Genomic DNA, 21,787 nt, shown 5'->3' with positions numbered 1-21,787 from the left:
TTTGCACTTAAGAATTCTGTCAGCTTGCAGGATGGGTTAAGTTCAATATTCTCACATTGCCACTTTAATAGTTGATTTATTTTATTAGACCAACTTGTTCGGCAGTTAAAATGACAGGCCCTTGACGCCTTGACGCGTTTAGGTGACCGGAAATTGAGTGTTCCAAGATTTCAACATAGTGGTCCTGGCGTGTGGAATTATCTGTACCGTTGTATGTTATTTGCCTTTAACCATGCATGCCTAAACCTCAAAACCCTGTTTTACCTCACAGTAGTAAACCGACTATTGTTTTCATTTTTAGTCAAAAATAGGATAGGAAGTGCACTCAGGCATGTCCGATATTATGCATTATTATCCGCTATATGGCATTATAAGCGGCCCGACTAGTGATTTTCTAATGATTTATTAACTGAGAATTATAAATTTGATATATTAATATTTGCGAAGTTATTCAACAGCGTTGATTCCAGGAAAAAATTGTTGGAAAATCCGGTAGGACAACTTTGAGTTAAGTTAATGTATGATACCAGTTGTTCATGGGATAATTACCATTATCATTATCATTATTATAATATTTATTGTAAATTGTTACAAATACTGCAAGAATATCCCTCTTTCGATACATCTATGTACATTATTCACTGTGCGTATAGCACAGCTTTACACAATCAACAAAACAAGACAAAAAGTTTTTTTTTATACAAAACAAGGCTAACTGCAAGTACAGTCTCTCACTCCAGTGGACTCTCTGCATACGGATGTACAATACAATACAATCTACAACATGCAAAACTCTGTCTGATTCAATAAATCCGGAGTCTGTCCGAAGCTTTCTGTTCGCTAATGTGGAATCATTTTCCGCTATTTTTCGCTTCATCTACACGTAAAAAACCAAGCGTATTCACATATCAATACTTATCATCGACTTTGAGGTAGCGAAAATTTAACGGTGTTTCACTACGCTACGAATAAAACCGACACACATTTTATATATACATGCTATATTATCTTGGTTTTCCGTACGACATGCGTATTTATGATCTTTCTCGCAATTACGAGTTATCACCCCTTGAGCCTAAATTTCTACTAATGATAGAAGCCAATAATTACAAGCGGCAAAAAAATGAAACAAATTTTGAAAGCACTTCAAGATAACGGGATGCTCATTACATTAGTGTAAATACTATGATGCACTACAGCAGGAAAAATCAATGCTGAATGTATAGTTTGTTATTTTACAGAACGATCACATTTAGATAATCGCTGCACAGTAATGTGGTATTAGAAAAAAAATGGCAGTATGCCGTAGTCGTAAACATCGAGTCGTATGCAATAGCATTCGTACTCGCATGTTGATGCCCTTGGATAGAGGGCTTCGTGGCGGCAGTTATTGATCACTCCCGAAAAACTGGCGAAGTGATTGCAATGTCTTTTTCAAAAAACAACCGCACAGTGTCGCGCGCGATGCATTCGTCTATACGTATAAAGGCCCACACAAAGTTTGCAATTGCGTAGTATGCCTATCGCCGAAATGTATATATACAATGGCAGACACCGGTGTGGAAAAGCGATGAGCATTTTTATAAGGCAGGCATCTTCATAAGGAGGCTGTAAGTCTATCCCGAGTTGTTTTTCACCTTATTTGATCTTCTGCTGGAGCTTTGCAGATAGCGACTTCAACTCTTCCTGTAATTGACAACCAAAGAACAAACAAAGCTAATGATACGGGTTGGTGGTATTTTGCAATGAGTTTACTTACGTTCGCCTATAAAGACAAATGCGATTGGCTTTCAGCGTACCCGGTCGTTTCTATGGTTCACGAGTATAAGTTTACCATTGAATAGCAGAACACAATTTTGAATTTCGTCGAAGGTTGTCGTTGCTGCTGTAATCCATTTTGAGCAGGTGTACGGATAATTCCTGTTTGCGATTGTTGAGCTCTGGTGCTTTTGACTGGTTTACCAGTAGTCGCACCTGTGGAGGGGGTGGCTGGTGGACTAAGCGGAGCATCGAGTCGTACTTGGGCATCGACAAGGCACACCACTTCTTCTCCAAGAGATTTCTGACATACAGCCTAAACCGTTGAAGGAAAAATAGATTTACACTTAAATAGTGAACTGCCCAGTATTTTTAATATCCTAATTTTTTTTTAGCAATCCTCACTCATAATACGACAGTTTCGTTGTTTTTCAGCTTTCATTCGGTTTTTTAATAAAAAGACAAAGCATTAGAATGAAAACGACTTGTCGCAGGCTTCATCAATTGTTCCCAACTTTAATTTTGCAGAGCATTTATAAGTCGGTGAGGGCTGCAAAATTGCTAATAACTAAAAATTTGTTTAAAACTGTGTTATTACTAGTAATTATAAAACCTACCGCTGCCAATCCGCACAACATTCGACAGTCTGCGCATTCAACTGGGAACGCACTCTGCTCTCTTCGTTCGTTAACTACCCCAGCTTCCTCGAGGACATTCCAGCTTGTTGACAACTCTTCCACCATGCGGCTAAGAACGGTCCACACGTCCGATAACACCTCTTCGCTAAGCGAATTTTCACGGCCAGAACCTCCACTGCCTGATCCAGCGCCGGCTCCCTCCATGGCCATGTTTACTATTAACTGTTCCAGACAAAATGTCGGGGGTTCACTGTTCTCGCGTAATGTCTGGAACCTACAGATAAAAACCAGACAAATTAGTTACCGTTAATCATTAACTATTGTGACTTAGATATTTACATAAGAACCACGCAATGGACGGATTTTAAATCTATGCAGTTAAATGAAGAGGTTTGTAGATCTGTAAGTTTACGAAGGTAGGGCAGAAAGGTTCATGATTAGCTCTACTGATTACTGGAAATGCTTCATACAAAATAAGTGTGGTATACCAAATTTTCAAAAGATGAAATCCGCTTTTTGCATTTGTATTTACATACAACCTGTAGCTAAGCAGGCGTAATATCTAAATTTAGTGAAGAGGTTAAAAAACAAACCTCTTCCAGCTTTGTTTTATCCAGTCGTCCCAGGTGAAATAAACGCTTTCGGAAAGGCTGAATCCACATGAAACGTTCGAGCTGTAGCACCCCTGAAGGATAACCACCATTTCACCGGGTTTTTGCTCGGTCTTCTGCAGTGGCACTCCTCGATCTAGCAACATTCGTGGAGGTATCAAGCATGCGTCTGACGGTATTCCAACATCGCTTTGATGTACATGCGGAGCAAGACGAGACACCACTCGATGAAATCGATCGGCCTGGCTCGATGGTACAGAGTACCAAATCTTCGGTGCTCCGCTGTGCAGATAATCCAACCAGTTAACATTGTGAGGATCTCTATACCACGGCAGTGCGGTGAAAAGCATGCTGACATGCAGTGTTGGTATGGTAACGCCCGACACGCCACCAAGCCATCGTAGAACATTCTCAGAGTGGCGAGCCAATAGCTTTGTATTCCATGGTACAGCCCGACCATCTCCACCATTGTTAGATTTTTCAGCAGCTGGCGCTGTCGACGACGCTTTCTTCCCTCGCCCGGCCTGTTCTGAGACCTTATCTATAAAACCAGTTAGAGGAGGCGGAAATCCACAGCCGTAAGCCAGCGTGTCAATGTTGCCGCAATTAACAACAATATGCCGCTTTCGTGACTCGACAATAGCCCAGAAGTCGTGCTCAACGTCCTCTGGGGCGGCGCCAATGTCTGCACTAGCGCCACCTAGACCCCCGCATATGCCAGAACCAGATCGAGGATACCACATTGTATGTGTGTTACGTGCGATCCTCTCGAAGACGGCTAACGTCATATTTCTGCCGGGCCAGACACATTCACGGGTCTCATTTTCGTCCCAAAAATCTTGCGCACGACGACGTTCCCTCTCCTCCTTAACCTACCGAATCACGAAAAATGAACGCAAACAATGTAAACCTACATTGGAAACTCACTTCTCGCTTAGGAAGTACACCAAGAAACAACTCCGTCTTCGCTCTTTTTCAATAAGAAGTAAACAAAGACAAAAATGATCTTTTTTATGCAGCAGTATTTTAATAGGATTTTTGACAGCGTACCACGCGTATTAAAGGTATTTGTGGGCTGGTTTTTTTCAAGACTTAATAAAGCGATAGCAAGGTTGCAAGCATTGTGTATTTGCTAAAAACTATCAAATACATGACGAATGTGGTTATTGTGTTTACATAAAAACGTTTACCTTATTAAGAACGTCTTCCTTTTCCAAATCGCTCATAACCTCAAGCGGAAGACAATAGCGCATATAGGCATCGTCAAGTCTGGCAACTCGGTCGTGTGCCATGCGAGGTATTCTCATTGCATCGGCGACGCGGACCCATTTTTTTTTCTCCATAACAGCTTGAATGCCTCCAAAGTTTTGTACAGTCTCGTAGAGGTGGCCAACGTCAATTTCGACACCGCCGATTAATGGATTCCCGCTCTTATACAAAATTTTGTCCTCAGTTGCTTCTTCTGAGCCTAATTACAGACATTGTCATCTTTATGTTATCTCAAGTGTTTTTGAAAAGTTTTTTTTGATAAGCATGCTTTTATGATATCACTGCACTCAAGTAATAGTTGCAGCTCATTGAAGAGATCGTTTTCGAAATAGACTGTGACGTTGATACAAGAGTCTAAATATTGAAAAAAAAAACACGTCGTCGTTGTATCATTGATTTAAGCAATAAAAGTCATTACGAACAATCAAAATAAACTTACCGTTATCCCTTCCTTCAGAAATCTTGAGCGCTTTCCGTAAACAAGCATACTGCAACGTTGATGGACCCCACCGTCTCCACATTTTATGTAGAAATTGGTTGTACGCTAAAAAACGCATCTCTGAAGATACGCGGCATTCTGATAGGCGTGCAGGAATTTTTGCTTCCTTTGCACCAACTGTTTCAGTGCTGTTCTTGAGTGGTGTGACAATCTTAAACATAGAGTGCGTAGTAACATCGATTTGTGCAATCGTTTCTCTGATGTATTTCAGTGGATCTTGGAACTCCTCAACCGTTGGCTCGAACACAAGTGTAGGACCCACTTCACACTTACCAACAGGCCCTCCAGTAGAGGCGGAGGGCGTGTTAGATGTGGATGGTGAAGGCTCACTTAAAGAAGACCACCGAATTGCCTGGGTCTTTCGACCCTTGCTCGCTTTGCACACAGGCGTAGGCTCGGTGGGGGTAGATTGCTAGGCAAAAAACAATAGCGTTTACTCGATACTTCGTGCTACATTGTAATGTTTTTAGCTGGGTTAATATTACCAAACATCCAAAATATGTTTCTATACAGTGACAAATTATCAGACAAATACCGCCAGTGTTGTAGATATACTAATCGATCCTGTTTATATCGGTTTTTATCTTACCTTTCTGAAACTTGTGTCACTGGCCCGAGAAATGACGCTCCCACACGGGCTTCCACAGTCACTCATAAAATTAAGAGACGCCTTAACGGGTGTTTCATGATTCGTAGAGGTTGAAGTATTTAAAATGTCCCGTGTCGATAATACGCCAAAATCGCCCTCGAACTTTGAAGAAATCAGGCCATTAATTGCCAACGTTGTCTCATCCGTGGAAGTGTTGATTAAATCTGAGCTGATCGGTACCAGGTTGTCTATTCGGTCTAAAGAATTATGCAGAAAATGTATCTTGTTAGTAAAAAGTAAAAAGCCTTTTAAAAATCAAAGGAACCTTACATAGCGCCACTTTGCAAACTGCGAAAAATCAATTATTTATTATTATATTAAAATAAAAAGGTATTTACAGGCATCGATATCGGCTGTAAACCAGACTAAAGAACTGTAGCGGTTGATCGTCTACACGTAAATTTAGAGGCAACCGTGTAAGAAATCTATATATGGCTACGGGTATGCAAAAAAAAAATATGTACCATTAACATCGATACTGGTTATGGCTTCAGAAATGGTTTTAGGCTCCTCCATAGGAGCTCTCCGATGTCGCATCGTCTTTCTAGGTGAGGCAATGGCGATTCCGTCGTTTGTAAGTCTTTCGGAACGACGTTTGTCTATTCGCTTTGCCATCTTGATTGGTTGAGTTGGTGTCGGTTGTGCAGCAACTGAAGGTCCTATTGTTTTCTTGCCTTTCTTTGAGAGCGACAGTTCGTACTGCTTGAGCTTATACTGAGGCCATATGGGGAGTGCAACCTCAGCAATAGGCCCGAGACTCCGCGTCGCTCTCCGACCCTCTTCTCTACTATTATCTCGTGTCATACCAACTCCTGATCCTGAAACCGCTTTCCCAGTTTTCGCCCTTTTGACAAGGCTCCGTGCGATGAGGTTACCCCGACGTGAATGTTGCTGTGTTCTCCTGCTCTGAGATCGAATAAGCGCCGAACGCCTCTGCGCAACTGTTCCTGTTGTCTGTGGTGCATTTCGGACCTCATTGAGAGGCTGTTCTTGAACTTGGTCACCATTTTCGGGAATGCTATCGCCTGTAATTTCGGGTTTCACTAATCTATTGGTTCGCCTTTTATTTTCTTTCTCAAGTAGAGCCACTTTTCGTTGACGAATTTTCAACCGTTCAGCACGTGACGGTGTAGATGTCACCGAACTTCTGCTATCACTGCTTGACTGTCTGGTCGACAAGCGTCGGGGCCCAACAGCACCATTCAAGCTTTTTTTGTATTTGGCAGCAATCAGCTTAGCCACTTTTGCAACGAGGTCCTTGCGTGGTTTCTGCGAGTCCAAGCTATCGGTTGAATCTCGCGTACGTCTGGAGCGGGACTCCTCCAGTTCGGCCAATTTGCCCTGCAGATTACGTTTAGTTTTGCCTAACATTGTCATTAGTTTGTCATCGTTTCCACGTGACGCTTCAAAACTGCTGGGATGCTCTAAAAACTTGAGATCCTCAGGACAAAGGGACGTGCCACGCAGACAGAGAAATGTAAGAAAATCCTCCGTCTTACAAGTTGGCTTTAAAGGGGACGTGGCCTGTGTGGCAGCCGCAGGCAGGATCAGGGGAGGCGGAGGTGGCGGGGGTGGATGCGAAGGTCCTGGTGAGAGGAAGGCTTTTACTGGGGTGGACATCGGTGAAGAAGAATAACCGCCACCGTTACAATTCTGAGCAAATTTCCTTTGTGCGCAATACTTTTTCCGAGGACTTCGAGTCGTTTCGCGCATGGTGTCCTCAAGGAAGTCTCGGCGAAACTTCATACGCTTATCTCGTCTACTCGCGGTTTCGCACTCATCAGAAACGGTACCTGCAGCAGGTCTTTTAGAGTTTGTACTTCGACATCCACCGCCTGGATCAATCCGCAGTTCGACATGCTCGTCCGTGAGCGTCACCTTTCTCGGCAAAGTTGTTTTTGTCTTAATGTTATCATTGTCTTTACTGTCTTTGGCTTCGTGAACAGCAGATAATCGGTCTCGCCTCGAAGCGGACACATCCTTCCTATGGTTAATATCATTGGCAGTGGATAAGTCAGCTGAACTGGCAGCGCTTCGCGGAGTGTCCGTCGGCTTAGTAATGTCGTCCTCGCGTTGAGTAGCATTTTCAGCTTTTCGGCGTTCAGAGATGCGTCTCCGATCCGCACCGCTCTTTACCTTCTGTGAGTCAAGAAGAGAGGCTTTCAATGCCCGTTTTAGGGCAGCACTCTCTGACAATACGTGACCGTTCGCCAATACCTATGAACGCATTAATATATTGGAATGACAACGTTAGAGGATGAATAGTACAGATTAGTTCGTTTTCAACCCCACACGCATTAAACATCTTACTGTGACCAATGCAGAGCCTTTCAAGTGCAATTTCTTAGGCGTAACCCAGGCATACGTTGGATCTCATTCACGTCTTCTTCAAATAATATATACCGTCTTAAACACCAATAAGCCACAGACTAACATCATCAAAATGCTCCTAAAAAACACGTGATGTTTGAGAGGAGCGAGTAATCGAGTGCCGATTGCGCTAATATTGCGTAAAAGATCAAGTAGTTTGTAAAAATATTGCAATTATCGTCGAATATCGTTCAGTTTGTATAGGGCCTATATTTAAATGATGTCTCCCGCTTATCTAAACTTCTGGTCACATATAGGTATAAAACTACAATACTATACTTTCATAAATTTTTCTGACCAGAGGGAATAGTTTTCTTTATTTTTCGATAGCGCAGCTCTGTCACACTGCTGTTGCCGGATGTGCTCACGGATGTTACCAATATGCCTGACTGACCCGCTGTTAAGTTTGTTCAGCTAGAACAGTATTAGCGGACCACTTAGTTCACTTCGGTCAATTTCGAGCCAATTTCGACGATTTCAAATAGTCTAACAGAAAGCAACAGATTTAAACCTGACTTTTAATCTCCTTGTAATTATTTCTTGCTTATTCTGGTCTATGACAATACACCTACTGATGAGGAGTAAAGTCTGCGAATGCGAATACGGTAACAAGAGTCAGAGGAAGAAGAAAACAACTATAAATAGAACTCACCCAACTTGGTTGTGCGCGGACTCTTCGTGGTCGTTTGTCATCGTCCCCCATCTGAAATAGTTGAAAAACAAGCATTTTGAGTTAGATTCCGATGTACCATAATAAAATCAAATAGAACTTTAACCTATGGTCATTACTAATAACTTTATATCCACGGGAAAAACTTACACTTGAACAGATGTTCTTCGATAAAAAAAAGAGCAACCTTCTGCAATGAAATCACAACGTAAAATGCTGCACTTAAAATTTAGTATATAGCTATCAACTTAATAATTAATAACAATCATTAACGATGCTCAACTTTGTAAGACCCTTTTAACCTACCGATGAAGCAAAAATTTAGTTCTTACTGAATGTACGATCTTCGATTCAAAACGGTATAAAGCGAACTCCACTTCGGTCTAATTGAGGAATCCATCTTTAGAAACGATAATTTTTACTGAGGGCCAAATGTTAGTGTTCGTTAAAGATTATTCACGGAACGAATTCCGCTGCAATGAAATGTTTACGAGTTGCTTAACAAAAAAGACGAATGTCTTCAAATACGACAGCTTACGTCGTTAGCGCTTTTTGGTGAATACACGTTAACTCCGTGTGAAAAGCGCAGGCATTCAGGTAGGATGGCATTCCTTGAAAAGTACTGAGGTTTGTTACATTGATGATATGAAAAACTCAGCAGGACTTAGCCACATCATTATCTTTCATATTAATATAGTAAAGTTTCTTTCAGTTCATCCTACCTTTGTCAAATATTATTTGATCTCTTTCATGTGACCACTGCATCTCAGCAATAGGAACTACGTATTATATTAGTGTACGTACTGAAACAAATGATAGATGCAAGTGAACCCGCACTGAACTTTTCATTCAAAATCACAATATTCACACCACTTCACAACTCACATTAATTTCCACAAATTACTGTTGTTTTTTTTTTTCTTTGATTTAAGTTATCCCATATGATTCTTGTAATGTCTTGTTCTCGATAGCACAAATGGAAACTGTTAAACCGACCACTGGCGCGCCTAACTATGACTGAGATCGCGATCCTTAGTCAATAATACATAACCTAGTGCCAGACACGTGTTTGACCCGACATAGACATTATATAAATACCATTCGCTCATGTAGGCGAATAGATTTTAAGTCAGTAGTGATCCTTCTGCAGGTCCGCGTACCCTTTGCGACAACTAGGATCTAATTCTAAACTCTACTGCAGACTGAAAAAGTTGTATCACGTATTACACCTCGAGATATTCATTAAATCTGAAGCAAATGTCAAAGGTTCTTCAATTATTCCAGTTGAAATCGACAGTCTATACTCATATTCAGACAGAACGAAAAAAATCTGATACTTCAACGATTTTAGTAAGATTTTTCCATTAAATGAAGCATTCAACAAATATACTTGTTGAATTTTGTACATTGTTTCTAGCAACTGTACTCCTAACATTATACATTCATGTCTGGAGAACTTGTTTTTACTTTGCTAAAAAAATAAATCCACTTCTGAGCATTAGCATAAAACGATTAGGTTCAGCCCGTGGCATACAGGTCACATAGCATACATACGGATAACGGTGTTTAACTTTTAAATTAGCAGAAAAAATATCTTCTGATGATAATCTAACATTTTAATGAAAACACTAAATTCATTACGCAAGGCGAATAAATTTGATTTTCTGAACATTGTCTTCTTCGACTCAGTGCAATGAAAATAAAGATTCGGATATTAATAAATGCATTCTCAGCAACTGGCTCTATTCTCGTATTTCTCCGACCCAATTTAATGTTTCTGCAATAAAAACAAACAACGCGAAATAATACAGTTAGGTTTCTCAACACGATTACAAATTACCTTATTACGATAGAAACATGTACACAACACGATAGTGTTGTTTCTCACCGTGTTGAATCTTCAGATACAAACATTTAAAGTCGTTACTAACAGAAGAAAGCTAGTCTGAGAACGCACGTATAACAGTATTTTTTTTTCATTGTTCCCTCTTCTATTTAGATAGAACATGATCTAATTCTGTATTAAAAAAAAACAAGCCATTTTCAACCTGAAAACCTTCTGAATTCGGTGGAAAACCAACTCGAACGTCAACAGGGTCGAACGCGAAGTTTGGTCATTAATTTATTACCTGACGAAAGCTTTTAGGGATTAACTGGCTATGTGCTTTTCGTTGTTTTCAGAACGCAAACGTCATCGTGAGCGACCGCTTCTAAATCGAACGAAACGAATATGATTTATACAAGATAGAACATACTCTCTTTGTGTGAAAAAAAAGAACTTGGCATATCTTACAGCTTCAATACACGCCACCGATTTACCAACTTCTGAAACACATGTCAGTTATTTTTAAGGGGTTATCTTACGTTTAAAAAAATGTAAGTATAAGGTGCTTGCATTTTCCCTACCACTGGCTTTCGTATGTCAAGATAAAATGTAATATCTAATACAATTTTATCCGTTACCACGACACGAAGCACCAACTGTGTAAACCACACGACTTGCACCTTGAAATAACATTATCCAGTTTTTCTTTGAATACACAAAGTTTTTTGAATGTCAGAGCTTACACCTCAAAGTGCCACACATAGCCGTCATCACATTTCAACTTGAGCGTTTCTGTTTCTTGTTCGTATATTTATACAGATCTGAATAATCTCACTGACTTTTTCGGATGTACTTAGTAAGTTGAATATCCGTTCCTGTATCAGCCTATTCTATTTTGAAACCAGTGAAGTCTTCTGGCCTAATTGATGACTGTCACTAGCGTTATTTCTAAAAATTCTAGGAGTTTTTCATAACTGCGGAGGCTTCGACTGATCGTTCTGTTTCGTGCCAGGCGTAACTCCTGCTTCGAGTGTCGTTTCGACTGTTGTCTGAGCCATGGCTACAGCTGCTGGAGTTATACAGGACTGTTTTTGGGGTTGCCCCTGATAGACACATATAAACACACGAGTCGTATAGCGAGAGCTGAGGAGGAGGAGGAGGAGGGAAGACAAGCTGAACTGTAACCACTTATAGATGCCAATGGCAAGACGAGCTACAACCTTTGCCACCAACAGTTCATTAACCTCTCAGCTGCAAACTAGACACTAGGACGACGAACGGGATAGATCGTATTAGTAGTTATTTCACGCGTCTTTCGTGCGTAACTTTTTAAAAATCTTTACTTCATGTAACTATTAGTCTTTAGTTACGTATGAAACAAAGGAAAGTGTATTGGCTGAAATGATAAAACTCTGCATTTCGAAAAGATTATAGAATTGTAGAGGTGGTTCAACAGTAGTTAGCAAGAGTTCAGTGGTATAATTATCGCTATTGCTCAACAATTCATATGACACACGGACGCGCACGCTCGAAGCAGGCGTGCACGTGCTTTTTCACAGCATCGAACAATTTTTGGGCGTACCCGCTCTGCTCTACTATTGTTGTTGGTATAAAGGCACTGATACGATTTGTGCACATATAGCCTTCCCCTATTTATTTTTCGGTTTAGTTTTCTCAATAAAAACCTAAATATGCACTGGTGTGTTCCAGTCACTTAGTCAAGTGACTGCGACAGCCGAACATAATGGGAGACAGGAAAAAAGCACTTCGACAATTCTGTCAGAATTCGAAGCGGAACAGCGCGTGCCCTGGCGTCCGCGAATGAATAACAGCTAGTAACTATAAAAATAAAATCTTTATTACTAGAATTGTTGTCGGTTACCACTAGGAGAGGTCAATTCTCCATTCCTCACAAAAGTCGCTCTTAGTAAATCACCATCGATCAACGATCCTTGATGCAGCGCAAACAATGGTCCACTTTTCATTGAATCACCATAAATTAAACCGTCACTGAAGACTGTTCATAGTTATCATTGTATCTGAACACAACTCTCGTGTCACAGTTAACCAAATAAAGCTTTTCGCTTCTAGTCTACTACTAGAGGGACGGTAAATCTAGTGTCCGTACACATTACTTTTTACTATGGAACAACAAAAATTCTATTCAGCAACAACAATTCGGTGATTTAGGCCAGCTCTAACTGCACTTCTGGTTCTTAGGTCAAAAAATAAAAAAACTGACGCAAATACTCGGAAAGAATAATTCTAACATTTGTTGCCAACGGGTTTGGGCTGTCCCGAATAGGCAAATTTCGGGGCTTCTTAAGTTACACAAGTGAACGAAGTATCTAAATCTCCAGTGTAACTTCTTGGAGCAGTTAAGCTGAACTTAAGAATAAGTACACCAATTTAAAACTAAACAGAATAAAGCAGCCGTGTTAATTGCTCGCTTAATATCTCTAACGAATCAACTACATAGAGATGAACTGCGTTGGGGGGTTCATTTTTTATTCGACCGTTAGAAGAACACTTCTGATCGGACCCCACTGAATGGCGGCGTCGAAGCCTCTCACCGTTTTGTGTTGTTCTCTTGCTCGAGATTCTCACAAGTGGCAGACATTCATACAGTACTGTAAAGGGCCATCATTCATTAATGTACATCATTTCGTTAGACATCTTCGGCCTCCTTTCCACATAAGCTCTTTGCACAGATCCGCCGCACACATCTACACCGTGAAACAGAATCAGACATTCAAAACCAAACACCCCCACAACATAATCTACTGGTAGTGACGATTAGGACCAGCAGCATTACCGACAGCATCGTCGGGCCGCCGGCGAATACTGCTGCTGCTGCCCCTACTGCTCGTTCTTCTCTCGGGCGCTGCCTCTGGTGCTGCTGCTGCTGCTGCAGTGGCTGTGTCTTCAACAATCGAAGCTGTGCCACTCTGCTCGGTAGTGGTTCGTGAGGATGGTGGCGCCATCTACAAATAAACAACATGGCGTTGCTAGCGCCGCCCACCGCCTGAATTGTAAGAAAATTTGAATCATTAAAAGATAGATAGTGATCCAAAAACAAAAAAGATAAAGACATTTAATTCTATAGGAAATTATTAGAGTATCTGAAGCAGTCTTACAGAGTACTCTAAATAGAATGAAAAAATTGAAGCAGATCAAGCAGTTGTAAACAGTTGCCGCAGGCTAACTGATGGCTAGAATCGTGCAGTGGAGTAATTGATACAGGGTAATCGGACAATGGCAACGAAAAAAAAACAAGCAGGCTCGAACTTAAATTTAAGTTAGTTTGGGAAAAAGTAATAGTAGTATTGCGCAGGCAGTGTCCGGCGCATATGGGTAGCATCAAACAAATAAAGCACAAAAACACATAATAATAATAGATTTTTATCTCATAATAACATAATACGTGTACGTCTATAATGGAACAATATTATCGTATGCCTTGTTGCCAAAGGTTGATGTACGAATATGATCGCAATGGTTATTTCTCATGGCAGAAGTTCAATTCCTACGAAATCAGTGGATAAGAGTGCTGATCTGATTAGTCAGATCAGCATTGGCATCTGTGATAGAAATATACACTATGGTATGCTACACTCAGTAAGTGGGTACATTTCTTAGTTGTTTCCTCGAAAGATAATATATATTCTGCTTATTTTATAAATTTATATATAAGTCTATAGATTTTTCGGCCTGTTTAGGTTGGTGTAATAGCGTTGAATGGCTCAGCATTGTAGCTATCGAACACTGCTCGGGCAACTTATGGTTCAACTATAATGTCAGCGAACGGCGATAGTTCGTTTAGTATTACTCAATGTGTTCTACTGATCTGAAATTGCGCTATTATAAACACAGGTCTTAGTTATTATACAGAGTACTCTGTAAATACACCTGTATGGTTTATGCGTACTCAAACGAAATTGCTGTTGCCTTAACTGATACACATCGTTCTACACGTTAGTCTACTTTCCGGACAGATGAACTAAGTAGTTTTTAACTAATTAGTAGTTTAAGCGTTTGCGATGCTATTGTTCAGTACAAAGGTCAATGTGAGAAAGGCTCACATGAATTAGGATGGGGAATTGCTGAAACTAGTATATACTAATTATTCGCAGATTGTAATTATTCAAGCCAAAAACGACTCCTTCTAGGCAGTTTTCTTGAAAGCTAAGTTGAGCATTTCCTTTATCGCGTCGTGTCTGTATCGGTGAAATTGGGTATTGAACATTTCCGAAGCGCCCAGTAAGCCCAGTATTTATCGATGCGACAGATTTTCGAATCGGCCTGCAATTACGCCATTGCCTTCCGCTAGCCAAGTTAGAAAAGGAATAATAGTTGTTGTTCACTATATATATATATACATATATATATATATATATATATATATATATATATATATTTTTTTTTCTTGATACTGGTTGCATTTTTTACATGTATACTTAAGAATATTTTACTGTGATAAGGACAGTTCAATTTAATTAAAGTTAACAGTTAAAAGACGTTTGAAAAAACAGTAAATTTTAGAAAGTAACATTTTATAGGGGCTTTTTCATGCATGCCAAAAACCATTGGTTGGCAATGGATGAGCGGATGAGAGGTGTTTCTGAGAGTCAACCTTTGTTTACACTTAACATATGTTCACCAGTGAATTGATTATGTAGCCGTTATCAATATGGCCCCTTTTCAAATGATTAATTTATGAAGACTGAAAGTATTTGGGTTTACCGAACATATCAGCTGGTTTATATCCTAAGCTGCAAAGAAACGCTACCCGGGTTTCCTACAAAGTCATATTTCGGTATCTTTTAACAACGCTAAAAGAATACTGGCGACAAACGGACGCGTCCGTAGGTGAATTCATTCCGGCCAAAGCTGTTTCTCTCTAATAGGTAATTTTATACCATACTGAAACAATTGCCCGAACCTCTTAAAAAAAATCTAGATATTTCTGTGTCACCTTTATGTGAAGTTGAATGAAAACAAATAAAAACCAACAAGAAGAAAGCACTGTTTATTTTATTGGACATGCCAAATGAAGGTCGAATAGTAGGTCGGGTCATTCGTGTCCTATATACTAGTTGTATTTCACCCTTGCTTGTTTATTGTAAATAATTCAGGTCTTCTCTAAAGACTGAATTCAATAAAAGCATCATCTTGATATGGGATGACTATTTGCTTAAAATTTTACATACAAGTGATTTTCGTACAAAGTATATTACATATAGAAAAGCCTATTTATATAGGTGAGGTGAACCACGACATCACAATTTGCAATACAAGCAGGGTTAATTTTAAGTTTTAGTTTCTCTTATACGTTATCAAAATGCGTACCTGTTCTCGAGCAAAAATATCCAAAAGATTGCGATACTTAAGAAAATACTTTATGACGCAGCTTAACAGCAACGCTTTTGCTGATTATCTCGCGCATAGTAACTTAATAAAAGCATCGGGTTAAAAACGCTAGACCTAGTTTCCCAGTATATGTATATAGTATATGTATATATATGCGTTAGAGGTACTGCGAATATTAGGTTTGAGTAATAGAATGCCTAGGTTGGCATCTTTCTGCTGAACGCTGTTTGAGCCTTTTAGCAAGTGGCTTCTAGTCTGGCAAACAAATATTCAAATACGACTTACCAGAGGATAGCAATATGCCTTTAGCTGTTGTTAAACGCGATCCAATTAATAGTACAGAAATGTGTTCCAGTTGGTTTGTTCGGATCGAAATACATTAATGGTACCAGAACTATTTTTTACACATTGCTTTGCAGTAAACACACTTTTGTTAATTTTAAATGAGTATAAAATAGCGCCGTGTACTGATTCTTGAGGACGAAAGATTACAAAGCCGGAACAAAAACGGAATACCGATAATTACGATTTATTGGAAATACTTGTGCTATGTAAAAAGCCTATGGATATTTTTCTGGTGCTTTGTGCTTATGTTCTAAAACCAGTTTCTTCGGATATTTGGTTCCACTGCAATTGTAGTCTAGAGAGCATTAGACAGCAGTACATTGGAAAGAAAAAAAATATGGCGTATTGAGGACGTTTCGTTTGATATGTATATATGCTAAGGTAACAAAAGTGAGCGGAAACTCACACATGACCGTACATATAGGTGACTTTAACCTATTAATGCTCTATAAAAAAAATGTCTATCTATAAACAGCGAACGTTTAGAGTACAAATGTTACGATACATGATGGACTTGTAATTAGGCCCGGGCCTTAGTTGGAACTTTTTATTCGGTTGTGTATGGCGAAAAATCATGAAGGCGTTAACAAAGAAAACTATCCATATACGTAAACGAAATATCTATATATCTTCGCATTAGAAGGCATAGGCGCTGTACTCGTATGACATAAAACCAGCTCACGTAAAGGCCTCGCTTCTCGGAGCGATCTAGATCGAAAGGATGCACACAAAGTGTTCACTGTTGAGTGAGAAGCTTACCGGTCTGAGTTACATGACCGGATGGCGGAACTACTGCACCAGCCGATAGCTAATTGTTAGTGCCAGAAATCTTCTGTAACGTGCAGACACTGGTAAACCACGTAAGCTTTCACGGTAATAACAGGGACAGAGGTAGCAGCAGCAGCAGCAGCATTATCTTCATTACTAAGCGCGATGGGGAAGGCGAAAAGTAAAGCTTAGAGAGGAGGTATCATGCATAAAAACGAGGTCATCTATTTACATCTGCTAGAGCATGCTACGATGCCATCCCGCCGAAAATGGTAAAGAAATTTTGTAGCAATGTTGGATACTTATCGCTTATTTCGGTTTCATTTACTATCTAGTTCACTTATTGTACATGAATAAAATCCGTATTACAATGCACGATGCGTCGGGTGAGTGGTGGTGTAAGCCAAATTCATTTTTTAATTACTACTATTAATACTATCGGGTGAGAGTTAGCTGCGTCGGCATCAACTTATATAAAAGTAATGCTTACTCTTATATATTGTCCTGAGTTATCATACGAAACCGTATACACATAGTCAGTAGCCAATCAAATAAGGTCGTCTAGAAATTTTACGCATTGCCGGGTTTGACCTCCGCACTCGAACCAAATATGTGCATGCAGTTTCATGTAAAAGCCGCCTCCTTCCATTTTCTGGTGATAGCAATATAACGACACTGGTGCTGGAAGAGCATTTCTTGACTGCTGTCGAAGAAAAGGCCCCCACTGGGACGTGTCCTGCAATGATTGTTCACCACAAAAATATACAAACATTTGAATTATTACGCACAATTCAGGTGCTCAATTTGGTCCTCTTTCGTTCGTGGGTAGGGATAGATGATTCGAGATGTAGTGCAAAAGGTGTTGTTACTTCCGTCTATTCAATGACAACGACAACGACGCTGTCGCGACCATAGATTATTCAAAAATTAATTTCAAGAATTGTCGCTCCTTTGGGGCTATACACGAATTCGTAATGGGCTTAGGAAAAAAGCTCACGCACCAGCAGTGGACTTCAGCAGCTAGAGTTTGTTGAAGAGAACTTGCTGAATGGGTCGAAATATTGAACTGTGAAGTTGACAGTATAGGCCAGAAAATAAATGATAAGGTGGTTCTTTCATCAAGAACAAAAAGGAAGTAAAAATCGAAATCAGTGCACAATGCAGCGAGGAGACAGGACCATTATGACAGAGCTACAAAAAGGCCGTTACGTAAAGGCTTGTTAATTGCGTTAAGGAATGGCAGAGTGCAGAGTGTGTACATAAGGCGCTTATTGCTAATGGTATTGAAATTCTGTTATATCATATGTATAGCTTGAAAATGCATCCGACCTGAATCCGGTCAAAATGTGTGACCGTGTATTAGAGGGTGAGTCAGAGCCGGACAGGAGATCACAGACGTCCCATAGCTCTAGAGTATGTTACTCTAAGCGGGGTCTCAAGATGCGCACGTGACGAAAATGCATTCGGCGTACGGCAAACCGGGTTGCAGCAGTGATCGCAGCCAGGGCTAGGCCATTCAAATAGTAGCTTTTCTAGGCGCTTTCCGTAGCAATTTGAAAGCACTTCTCTAGCGATACTATCATTACCGTATGCTACGTAGGATTTATCTTAAAACTTTACAGCAAAAAAAAAGCAGGGTATATGTTAGACGCCAATAAGAATTTCCAAGAGCCGAAATGATATTGACACGTTACAGCATCCCGAATCATTTTCAGAAATCATCTTTTTCCAAATGGTATCTGTATGAGATGCTTATATTCAGTGTTTTCCATAGATCTCCTGGGAGATAATATTCCGCGTTCGGTGAATTATCTTATCTTCCCCACCTTACCAATGGCTTCCGGGGGAGTAGTTTTCGTAACTACCATTTGGCCCTAGACAGACTTGAGTGGAAATTGTTCATGGTAACACGACAAGTGCTAGGCCAGTGACATATATCTATAGTATACAATTGTATTAATATCAAGAGTATTCTACTAAAGTAAAGTCTATTTTCCGACATGGAAATAGGTTTTTCTTAAAGTTATAAACATACGCCCACCTTCTTCGATGTACTTGTTTGGCCAGCTTTTAATTCAAGCCCAAGGCAGCTGTCAAATTTCGACAGAACAGCATACGTGCTACTTCTCTGAAGTGATAATTAAAACAAACGCGTAGTTATAGGACCCTGCAGCGACGTCCAACGATGAGTAAAAGACCAGTTAGGCCAGAGTCACTCATCTATGTTTTACGTAGAGAATAGTTAATACAAATAGCAGGCTGTTGCTGACGTATACGCATACACATGTACAGCCGCCCTAGCATGTTGTCGATACATTACAGAAAAGAGCTAAATAGTATTAGCATATGAATTGCGACCGTCTATTGTTCTATTCCAGTAAAGAACCACGTCAAACGTTCCAACGGAGAGACCCAGATGATTCCGTGCACCAAGCACAAGCCCCCAAATCGTTCGGCCCATGAAAACTAGGTAGCCTATTGCGAAAACTGTACAGATGTTTAGATACTACGTAGACCTTTACATCTGTCTAATTAATCGTTCCGTAACATTTAGCTAATGTCTGTCTAAAAATTAGGTCTGCAATAGCATTTGAATATTGGATTAGTTAGATGCGCGGACATCGGTTTTTGGTGTTCCTATGAGCCTAATATATAAAAAGAAACCACCAGGTTTCTATACTGTTTATTTACGATTTTAAAAACTATGAAATCGAATATGTGCCTAGAGGTGAGAAGATTTATTTGCACATACTGAAAGGCCCTTCAGAATAAAATACGAGCGCTAATAAAATAGATCTGAAAATAGCTAGGGAATATACAACTATGAAATCTATGGACTATTCATCACCTTGATTCTCTTCTTTCAAAGGGCACCACAATTGATTATCTCGACCACTATGAAACAAGTCTGTCTGAATAAGTAAATAAAGTAAAAAAAAAACAAAGCAAATAAAAGTACGAAGTGCGACCTCATCTATGCGATGGCAAGCACGGTTCGAAAGCAATGACTTATCATTATCGTTACGAGCCGCTAGACGGCAAGAATATTTTCGAAAATTATTTGCTCTACTGAGGATTAACAAGCAAAATTACATACGAGAAACTAACACCCCTGACATAATTTGATGAGATATACGCAGCTCGAAATTGGGTGGACAAATAATTACATTATTGTGATTATTAGGAGCAAGGGTTCTTTATCTCGGAACAAATCAGCCCTCACCTAAAATTGTTTCCAATGCACCGCGTAAGTTGCTTGTTTAGAAATTTAGAGAGTGATCTATCACATAAAGTTTTCCTAGTTTTGGAATTATTTTAATATCAGCTGCATCAGACACTTTACTCATTGGTGTTAGCGCAACAACTCTTGACCTGAATGCGGTGCAAGAAATTTTGTACATATTATTTGAACATTGGACGCCCTATCTTCAACCAGTAAACTAAAATATTGTACGGTATGACATAAAATTCACTCTCTATAGGAATGAAACAACGGCAAATCGCGCTACAAGTTCGGCGTATTTAAAATATAGAAGTGGGCTTACAATAACTCTTATATCATTGTTTGCTTTATGGGCATATAAGAGCCATTTTAAGCTTGTACGAAGTCGACTTGATTACATGATAAAACCGCACATATTGGTTCTGAGATTACCGTTTCGTTGTCATCACTACCACCTTGACCATCCTCATCACCACGTCAATTTTGTATCGTAGTAATTCCGTTGCACCCTAAGAACTATCTAATCCTAGATAAACAGCATTCAGTTTGTCAAATACGCTCTTAGAAGTCATTCCTTTGATGTCGAAAATAAATACGTAGGACAGTGATGGACGTACAAGGTTCACGTAGCACTTCCGGTAAACTGGTATTTGCTCTCATTCTAATATGCCGCTCCGCAAGATTACCACATCTAAAGCAAACTTTAGACTGTCGACCTAAACTTTGCACAACTTAGAATTCAGTCGAGGTCGAGAGAAGCGCTTTCAAACGACCTCGAAAGATCGAACAATGCGCAATCGAAGTCGTGCTTTCGGTTTCGGCCAGCCGCACATGCTGAATCTGTCTAAAGGTCGTGCTGGTCAGCACTGAATAGTTTTTTCAAGGAAATTGGTTATACTTTATCATGATCGCAAACATTGCAAAAAAATACTACAATTATTACAAGAGATAGATTCCATTCTCAGAGATTTCGAACTCGAGACGCTCTTGGGGCATGGACATAGAACTAGATTAGTTCTCACGAGTTTTTTTTCTACACTGGTGTGAGTAGCGACTGACGAAATATTAAAGCACAATTTCTTTGACGATGACTTTGTATGAGCCGAAGAGGCTCAACTAGGGCCTATATCGTAGGCTGAAGGGTAGATAAGTCCCGTCAGGAGCAAGAAGTGCAGTGTTTCGGCAATTCTTCGCAAAAACATAATATTGAGCCTCTCAGTTTTGTCCACTGCCGGTTGCTGCAACTGTTAATTAATAAAGTGCTATGAATCTAAATAGCCTATTGGACATTCTACAGTTTGCTTTGGCGCGAAGTTTAGAAATAGCCTAAAGAGAATTAGCTTTGTTTAGGACATTTCTAAAGACGACTCTGCGGACAAGTTCACCGTCGATAACATTTATGCGTATCTTCAGATAAAACTGAATATATCAATCACGGTACTCCTGTACAAATTAAAAATGTTTAATTACAAAGCATAAAAAAAGAATAGCGAATAATTAGAAACCTCAACAAACAAAAAAGAGATTATCCAGTTACGGTTTACTCCAACCTAAATGATCTTACCAAGACCTTAACTACCATGCGAGTCGATGTATATATATATATATAAACGTGTAAGTCGAAAGGGTTACTTATTTGCTAAAAAAGAATATTTTTTTGAAAACTATTATCATTTTCCTGATAAAACGAAAGTGCCGCCTACACTAACCTAGCGACCTAAATACAGCGAGGGAGAAAGCAAACAAAATGGAGAAAAGTGAGAAAACAACGCAGACGAAATCCAATTAGGAC

At 39.8% G+C, this 21,787-nt stretch overlaps 1 protein-coding gene and 1 long non-coding RNA gene across 5 annotated transcripts; both read right to left on the bottom strand.

Moving 5' to 3' along the window:
* Positions 1 to 557: 557 nt before the first annotated feature.
* On the bottom strand, positions 558 to 13,320 carry Jarid2 (Jumonji, AT rich interactive domain 2). Of its 4 annotated transcripts, none has more exons than XM_022791263.2 (10): positions 13,105 to 13,320; positions 8,447 to 8,497; positions 5,889 to 7,641; positions 5,365 to 5,621; positions 4,716 to 5,187; positions 4,198 to 4,475; positions 2,990 to 3,879; positions 2,376 to 2,670; positions 1,835 to 2,074; positions 558 to 1,686 (listed from the first exon to the last, which is right to left on the bottom strand). In XM_022791263.2, exons 1-10 carry the CDS (start codon positions 13,288 to 13,290, stop codon positions 1,639 to 1,641), a joined length of 4,470 nt encoding a protein of 1,489 aa, XP_022646998.2. In that variant the 5' UTR covers positions 13,291 to 13,320; the 3' UTR covers positions 558 to 1,638. The 4 variants fall into 4 exon arrangements, with proteins under 4 accessions (XP_022646998.2, XP_022646999.1, XP_022647000.1 ...); XM_022791264.2 differs by having other exon boundaries at positions 12,863 to 13,145; XM_022791265.2 differs by lacking the exon at positions 13,105 to 13,320 and adding an exon at positions 10,928 to 12,106.
* A 3,960-nt stretch (positions 13,321 to 17,280) lies between these two features.
* On the bottom strand, positions 17,281 to 18,894 carry LOC111245194 (uncharacterized). Its single transcript, XR_002671241.2, has 3 exons — positions 18,814 to 18,894; positions 18,102 to 18,386; positions 17,281 to 17,508 (listed from the first exon to the last, which is right to left on the bottom strand). It is a non-coding gene; the product is annotated as an uncharacterized LOC111245194 (long non-coding RNA).
* Between the last annotated feature and the right edge of the window lie 2,893 nt (positions 18,895 to 21,787).

This window comes from Varroa destructor, unplaced genomic scaffold (genome assembly GCF_002443255.2).
Source record: "Varroa destructor unplaced genomic scaffold, Vdes_3.0 BEIS01000002.1, whole genome shotgun sequence".
Taxonomy (NCBI): Eukaryota; Metazoa; Arthropoda; class Arachnida; order Mesostigmata; family Varroidae; genus Varroa; species Varroa destructor.
Note: the sequence above shows the minus strand (reverse complement) of the source record. Positions and strands in the feature narration are given on the sequence as shown.

Coding starts and splice junctions, on each gene's coding strand:
- Jarid2 (XM_022791263.2), bottom strand. CDS start 13,290: ATGTTGTTTATTTGTAGATGGCGCCACCATCCTCACGAACCACTACCG. Junction 7,642..8,446: donor TCCGCGCACAACCAAGTTGG/GTGAGTTCTATT, acceptor ATGCGTTCATAG/GTATTGGCGAACGGTCACGT. Junction 4,476..4,715: donor TTCTGAAGGAAGGGATAACG/GTAAGTTTATTT, acceptor GTCTGTAATTAG/GCTCAGAAGAAGCAACTGAG.